Source organism: Berghia stephanieae, unplaced genomic scaffold (assembly GCF_034508935.2).
Source record: "Berghia stephanieae isolate SIO BIC M18660-M18661 unplaced genomic scaffold, UCSD_Bste_1.3 scaffold4096, whole genome shotgun sequence".
Lineage (NCBI taxonomy): Eukaryota > Metazoa > Mollusca > Gastropoda > Nudibranchia > Aeolidiidae > Berghia > Berghia stephanieae.
The window spans coordinates 1-7,084 of record NW_027625396.1 but is presented as its reverse complement, the minus strand read 5'-3'; the positions used below and the strand labels follow the sequence as shown (position 1 = coordinate 7,084).

Here is a 7,084-nt window from a genome sequence, read left to right as displayed (position 1 = left end):
GCGGCGGCGCGGCGGGCGCGGCGGCGCGCGCGGCGGCGGCGCGGGGTCGCGCGCGTCGCGGCGGTCGCGCGGCCGCGCGGCGGCGCGCGCGCGGGCGCGCGCGCGCGCGGCGGCGGCGGGGCGTCGCCGGGCGGCGCGCGGTCGCGCGCGCGCGGGCGGGCGCGCGCGCGCGGCGCCGGCGCGCGGCGCGCGGGGCGGCGGCGGCGGCGCGCGCGCGCGCGGCGCGTCGGCGCGCGGTCGCGGTCGCGCGCGCGCGCGTCGCGGGCGTCGCGGCGCGGCGCGCGCCGGCGCGCGTCGGCGGTCGGGCGTCGCGCGCGTCTCGCGTCGCGGGCGCGCGTCGCGTTCGTCGCGCGTCGGCGGCGGCGGGCGTCGGGCGCGGTCGCGCGGGCGTCGCGCGCGCGCGGCGCCGGTCGCGTCGTCGGCGCGTCGCGGCCGCGGGCGCGGCGTCGCGCGCGCGGCGGCCCGGCGGTCGCGGCGCCGCGCGGCGCGGCGCGCGCGGCGCGTCGCGTCGCGCGTCGGCGCGCGGCCGCGGTCGCGCGCGCGCGGGCGGCCGGCGCGCCCGCGCGCGCGCGCGCGTCGGCGTCGCGGCGCGCGCGTCGCGTCGGGTCGCGGCCGCGCGCGCGCGTCGCGGCGGCCGCGCGCGCGTCGGCGCGCGTCGCGGCGCGGCGGCGCGCGGTCGGGCGGCGTCGCGCGCGCGCGTCGTCCGGTCGCGGCGTCGCGTCGTCGTCGGCGCGCGGTCGGCGTCGGCGTCGTCGCGGTCGCGGCCGGGCGCGGTCGCGCTCGGCGCGCTCGCGCGTCGGCGCGCGCGGTCGGGCGCCGCGGCGCGGCGTCGGCGCGTCGGCGCGGGCGCGCGTCGCGGCGTCGCGCGTCGTCGCGCGGCGCGTCGACGCGCGCGCGCGCGCGCGCGGCCGCGCGGCGGCGCGGCCGCGCGTGGCGCGCGCGTCGCGCGCGCGGCGGCGGCGCGGGGGCTCGGCGCGCGCGCGCGCGCGGCCGGCGCGGCGCGGCGCGGTGGGGCGCCCGCGGCGGTCGGCCGCGCGGCGCCGCCGCGCGCGGGGGGCCGCCGCGGGCGTCGGGGGGGGGGGGGGGGGGGGGGGGGGGGGGGGGGGGGGGGGGGGGGGGGGGGGGGGGGGGGGGGGGGGGGGGGGGGGGGGGGGGGGGGGGGGGGGGGGGGGGGGGGGGGGGGGGGGGGGGGGGGGGGGGGGGGGGGGGGGGGGGGGGGGGGGGGGGGGGGGGGGGGGGGGGGGGGGGGGGGGGGGGGGGGGGGGGGGGGGGGGGGGGGGGGGGGGGGGGGGGGGGGAAAGGGGGGGGGGAGGGGGGGGGGGGGGGGGGGGGGGGGGGGGGGGGGGGGGGGGGGGGGGGGGCGGCGCGGCGGCGGCGCGGGCGCGCGGCGGCGCGCGGCGTCGCGGTCGCGGCCGTCGGGCGGCGGGGCGGGCGCGGGCGCGCGGTCGGGCGCGTCGCGCGCGCGCGCGTCGCGCGGCGTCGGCGGGCGCGGCGGCGCGTCGCGGGCGCGCGGCGCGCGCGCGCGGCGCGGGCGCGCGGCGCGGCGGCGCGCGTCGCGCGCGGCGGCGCGCGCGGCGTCGCGCGGGTCGCGCGCGCGGCCGCGGCGCGCGCGCGCGCGCGGGCGGCGCGGCGCGCGGTCGCGCGTCGGCGCGGGGCGCGGCGGCGTCGCGCGGCGCCGGCGCGCGCGCGGGCGGGCGCGGCGGCGCGCGTCGCGCGCGGCGGGCGCGTCGCGGCGCGCGGGCGCGCCGCGGGTCGCGCGTCGCGCGGCCGCGTCGGCGGCGGCGGGCGCGGCGGCGGGCGCGGGCGCGGGCGCGCGTCGGCGCGTCGGCGCGGCGCGGCGGCGCGCGTCGCGCGGGCGCGCGCGTCGCGGCGCGCGGGGCGCGGCGCGCGCGGCGGTGCGGGCGCGCGGGGCGCGCGCGCGTCGGCGCTGGCGCGCGCGGGCGTCGCGTCGGCGCGGCGCGGTCGCGGCGGCGGCGCGGGCGTCGCGCGGCGCGGCGGCGCGGCGGCGCGCGGCGCGCGGCGCGCGCGCGGCGTCGCGCGCGCGCGGTCGGGTCGCGGGCGCGCGCGGGGCGCGCGCGCGGGCGCGGCGGGCGGCGGCGCGGTCGCGGGCGCGCGTCGGCGCGGCGCGTCGTCGGCGCGGGGTCGCGCGGCGCGCGGGCGGCGTCGCGCGGTCGCGCGCGGGCGCGCGCGGCGGGCGGGCGCGCGCGGCGCGGCGCGTCGGGCGCGGGCCGCGCGCGGCGCGGCGCGGCGGCGCGTCGCGGCGGCGGCGGCGCGGGGCGCGCGCGCCGGGGCGGCGGGGCGGGGGCGCGCGCGGCGCGCGTCGCGGCGCGGCCGGCGGGCGGGGGCGCGGGGCGTCGCGCGGCGCGCGTCGGCGCGGCGCGGCGCGCGGCGCGCGCGCGCGTCGCGGCGGCGGCGCGCGGCGCGGCGGCGCGCGGGCGCGCGTCGGCGGCGTCGGCGGCGCGCGCGGTCGCGTCGGGGCGGGCGGGCGCGGTCGGCGCGCGCGCGCGGCGGCGGCGGGCGTCGCGCGCGCGCGCGGCGCGGGCGCGCGGCGCGGTCGGCGGCGGCGGCGCGCGCGGCGCGGGCGCGCGGCGCGCGGGCGCGCGGCGGGGGGGGGCGGTTCGCGGCGCGGGGCGGGTCCGCGCGGCGCGCGTCGCGGCGCGGCGGGCGCGGCGCGCGGGCGCGGGTCGCGCCGCGGCGCGGCGTTCGCGGCGCGCGGCGCGCGGGGGTCGCGCGCGCGGCGGGCGCGCGGGCGGGCGCGGTCGCGCGGCGCGCGGTCGCGCGGGCCGTCGCGCGCGCGCGCGTCGGCGGCGGCGCGGGGCGGCGCGGCGCCGCGCGTCGGCGCGTCGCGTCGCGCGCCGGCGCGCGCGACGGCGCGGCGCGTCGCGGCCGCGGGCGGCGGGCGTCGGGCGCGGCGCGCGCGGGGCGCGGCGCGCGGCGCGGGCGCGGGCGGCGGCGCGCGTCGCGCGGGGCGCGGCGCGTCGCGGCGGCGCGGCGCGCGCGCGCGCGGCGCGCGCGGTCGCGCGTCGCGCGCGGCGCGGTGGGCGCGCGCGGGGGCGCGCGGCGGCGCGCGGCGGGCGCGTTCGCTCGCGCGCGCGGCGGGCGGCGCGGCGCGGCGGGGCGCGCGCGGCGCGCGGCGGCGGGCGCGGGCGCGGCGCGGCGCGGCGCCGGCGCGCGGCGCGCGCCGCGCGCGGGCGCGGGGCGGTGCGTCGCGCGCGCGCGCGCGCGCGCGGCGGTTCGCGGCGGCGCGCGGGGCGTCGGCGCGGGCGGCGCGCGCGGTCGGCGGCGCCGCGGCGCGCGGCGGGCGGCGCGGCGGCGCGCGCGCGCGGGGCGTTCGCGGCGGGCGCGGCGCGCGCGGCGCGCGTCGCGCGCCGGCGCGCGCGCGGCGTCTGCGCGCGCGGCGCGGCGCGTCGCGGGCGCCGGCGGGCGCGCGCGCGGTCGCGGTGCGGCGCGTCGGCGGCGCGCGGCGCGGTCGGTCGCGCGTCGCGGCGGCGCGGCGCGGGCGCGCGCGCGCGCGCGCGGCGGCGGGGCGGCGCGCGCGCGGCGGCGGGCGCGGGTCGGTGCGCGGGGCGGCGCGCCGTGCGTCGCGCGGCGCGGCGGGCGCGGCGCGCGGCGTCGCGGGCGCGTCGGCGGCCGGCGCGCGGGCTCGCGGTCCGTCGCGCCGCGGCGGCGCGCGGCGCGCGCGGCGCGGTCGCGGGCGCGCGTCGCGTCGTCGCGCGCGCGCGCGTCGGCGGCGCGGGCGCGCGGGTCGCGGGCGCGCGCGCGGCGGCGCGGGGGCGCGCGTCGCGCGGTCGGTCGGCCGCGCGCGGCGCGCGGCGCGGGCGGGCCGGGCGGTCGCGTGCGGGCGCGTCGCGGGCGCGGCGTGGTCGGGGGCGGCGCGCGCGGCGCGCGCGGGGTCGCGCGTCGCGCGCGCGGGGTCGCGGCGCGCGCGCGCGCGCGCGCGGTCCGCTCGCGCGCGCGCGGGCGCGGCGGCGCGTCGCGCGTCGGGCGCGGTCGCGCCGGGCGGCGCGCGCGTCGCGCGCGCGGCGCGGCGCCGCGTCGCGGCGCGGCGCGGCGCGCGCGTCGCGCGGCGGCGTCGCGCGCGCGCGCGGCGCGTCGCGTCGCGCGCGCGCGGCGCGGCCGCGCGCGGCGGCGCGCGCGGTGCGCGGCGGCGCGGCGCGGCGCGCGGCGCGCGCGCGCGCGGCCGCGCGTCGCGGCGCGGCGGCGCGGCGGTCGCGGGTCGCGCGCGGCGGCGCGGGCGCGGCGGCGCGCGGCGCGGGGCGCGCGGTCGGCGGCGGGCGTCGCGCGGGGCGCGCGTCGCGCGGGCGCGCGGCGCGCGCGGCGCGGCGCGCGGCGCGCGGCGCGGGCGTCGCGGCGGCGGGCGCGCGGTCGCGGCGCGCGCGCGGCGCGCGCGCCGCGGGCGCGGCGCGCGCCGGCGGCGCCGGGGGGCGGCGTGCCGCCGGCGGCGCGCGCGGCCGCGCGGGCGCGCGGCGGGCGGCGCGCGGGCGCGGCGCGGGGCGCGGGTCGCGCCGCGCCGGGCGGGTCGGCCGCGCGCGTCGCCGGCGGCCGTCGGGCGCGCGGGCGCGGCTGCGGCGGCGCGCGGCGTCGGGCGCCGGGCGGCGCGCGCGGCGCGGGCGCGGCGTCGCGCGCGCGGCGGCGCGTCGGCGCGCCGCGTCGGGGCGGCGGCGCGCGGCGGCGCGCGCGCGCGGCGGGCGCGGCGCGCGCGCGCGGCGGCGCGCGGCGCGCGCGCGCGGTCGGCCGGCGTCGCGGGCGGGGCGGGGCGCGCGCCGCGCGGGCGCGCCGCCGGCCCGCGCCGGCGCGGCGCGGGCGGGCCGCGCCGCGCGGCGCCGGTCCGCGGCGCGCGCGCGCGTCCGGCGGCGTCGCGCGGGGGCGGTCGCGCCGGCGCGCCGCGCGCGGCGGTCGCGCGGCGCGTCGCGTCGCGCGCGGGCGCGCGGCGCGGCGGGGGCGCGGCCGCGCGTCGCGCGCGGCGGCGGGTCGCGTCGCGGGCGTCGGGCGCGTCGGCGGGCGCGCGGCGGGCGCGCGGGGCGCGGCGCGCGTGCGCGGCGCGCGCGCGGGCGCGGGGCGGGCGGCGCGGCCGGGGGCGTCCCGCGCGTCGCGCGCGGGCGTCGCGCGCGGGCGCGCGGGCGCGGGCGGGTCGCGGCGGCGTCGCGGGCGGTCGCGCGCGGCGCGGGCGGGGCGCGCGCGGCGGGCCGCGCCGCGGCGTCGCGGGCGGCGCGGGGGTCGCGGGCGGGCCGCGCGGCGGCCGCGGGGCGCGGGCGGCGGCGCGGGGGGGCGCGCGCGCGCCGGGGGCGGCGGGCGGCGGCGCGCGCGGGCCGGGGCGCCGGGGGGCGGGGGGGGGGGGGGCGGCGTGGGGGCGGGCGGGGGCGGCGGGCGGCGCCGGCGGCGGCGGGCGGGCGGCGCGCGGTGGCGGGGCGGCCGCGGCGGGCGGCGCGGGGGCGCGCGCGGGGGGCGCGGCGGCGGCGGCGGCGGGCGGCGCGGCGGCGGCCGCGGCGGCGCGCGCGCGCGGCGCGGCGGCGTCGGGCGGCTCGGCGCGCGGGCGGCGGGGCGCGGGCGGCGGCGGGGGGCCGCGTCGGGGCGGGGGCGCGGCGCCGGCGGTTCGGGCGGCGCCGGGCGGCGGGCGGGCGGCGCGCGGCGCGGGCGGCGCGTCGGCCGCGGGGGCGCGGCCGGCGGTGCCGGCGGCGCGCGGGCGGCGGGGGTGGCGGGCGGGCGGCGGCGCGGCGCGCGCGGGGCGTCGCGGCGCGGCGCGCGCGGCGCGCGCGGCGGGCGCGGCGCGCGGGCGTTCGCGGGCGCGGCGTCGCGGGGCGGCGTCGCCGCGGGCGCGGGGCGCGGCGCGCGCGGCGGCGCGCGGCGGCGGCGCGGGCGGCGGCGGCGGGCGGCGGCGGGGCGGCGGCGCGGCGCGGTCGCGGGCGCGGGCGCGCGGGGCGCGGGCGGGCGGCCGGCGCGGGCGCGGCGCGCGCGGGGCGCGCGGCGGCGCGCGGGTCGCGCGGCGCGGGGCGGGCGTCGGGCGGCGGGCGCGGGCGGGCGCGGGGGGGCGCGGGGGGCGGCGCGGGGGGGCGCGGCGGGCGGTCGGGGCGGGCGGCGTCGGGGGCGCGGCGGCGCGGCGGGTGCGCCGCGGCGCGCGGCGCGCGCGCGCGCGGCGGGCGGGGCGGGCGCGCGCGCGGCGGGGCGCGGCGCGGGCGGGGCGGGGCGGCCGGTCCGCGGCGGGCGCGGCGGGCGCGGGCGGCGCGCGCGCGCGGGGGCCGCGGCGGGCGCGGGCCGGCGGTCGCGGCGGCGCGGCGCCGCGGGCGGGCGCGCGCGGCGCGGGGGGGCGGTCGCGGGGCGCGCGGCGGCGGGGGGGCGCGCGGCGTGCGGCGCGCGGCGGGCGCGCGCGCGGGGGGCGCGCGGGCGGGCGGGGCGGGGGGGCGCGCGCGCGGGCGCGCCGCGCGCGCGCGCGCGGCGCGGGGGCGCGGGGCGTCGCCGGCGCGCGGGCGGGCGGCGCGCGGCGGCGGCGCGGCGGCGCGCGCGGGCGGGCGCGGCGGCGCGCGCGCCGCGGCGGCGGGCCGCGCGCGCGGCCGGCGCGCGCGCGCGGGGCGCGGCGCGGCGGCGGCGCGCGGGTCGGGGGCCGCGCCGCGCGGCGGCGCGCGGCGCGGGCCGCGCGCGGCGGCGCGCGGCCGGCGCGCGGCGGCGCGCGGCCGCGGGCGCGCGCGGCGCGGTCGCGCGGGCGGCGCGCGGCGGCGGGCGGGCGCGCGGCGTCGCGCCGCTCGCGTCGCGCGGCGGCGTCGCGGCGCGCGCCGCGGCGGCGCGGCGCCGCGGTCGCGGCGCGGGCGCGCGGCGCGGCGGCGCCGCTCGGCGTCGGGTCGGGCGCCGCGGCCCGGCGTCGCGGGCGCGGCGGCCGCGCGCGGCGGGCCGCGCGGGCGCGGGGCGCGCGCGCGGCGCGCCGCGCGGCGCGGGCCGGCGGCGGCGCGCGGGGGCGCGCGGCGTCGGCGTCGGCGCGGGCGCGGCGGCGCGTCGGGGCGCGCGGCGCGCGGCGCCGCGCGCGCGGCGGTCGCGCCGCGCGGCCGCGCGGCGGGGCGGCCGCGTCGCCGGCGGGGGCGGCGTGCGTCGCGCG

The 7,084-nt window shown here is 95.8% G+C and overlaps 3 protein-coding genes across 3 annotated transcripts; 1 reads left to right on the top strand and 2 right to left on the bottom strand.

The window, feature by feature from the left end:
- Window positions 1-1,696: 1,696 nt before the first annotated feature.
- Window positions 1,697-2,434, bottom strand: LOC144961786 (uncharacterized; the record flags this gene model as incomplete). The annotated part of the gene is made up of 3 exons (XM_078894869.1): window positions 1,697-1,709; window positions 1,759-1,812; window positions 2,361-2,434. Coding segments are annotated over 3 exons (141 nt in total), but the record flags the coding sequence as incomplete, so codon positions are not given.
- Window positions 2,435-2,745: 311 nt separating this feature from the next.
- Window positions 2,746-3,267, top strand: LOC144961785 (uncharacterized; the record flags this gene model as incomplete). Its single annotated transcript, XM_078894868.1, has 2 exons — window positions 2,746-2,838; window positions 3,205-3,267. Coding segments are annotated over 2 exons (156 nt in total), but the record flags the coding sequence as incomplete, so codon positions are not given.
- Window positions 3,268-4,456: 1,189 nt separating this feature from the next.
- On the bottom strand, window positions 4,457-6,167 carry LOC144961784 (uncharacterized; the record flags this gene model as incomplete). The annotated part of the gene is made up of 4 exons (XM_078894867.1): window positions 4,457-4,504; window positions 5,375-5,434; window positions 5,763-5,815; window positions 6,071-6,167. Coding segments are annotated over 4 exons (258 nt in total), but the record flags the coding sequence as incomplete, so codon positions are not given.
- Between the last annotated feature and the right edge of the window lie 917 nt (window positions 6,168-7,084).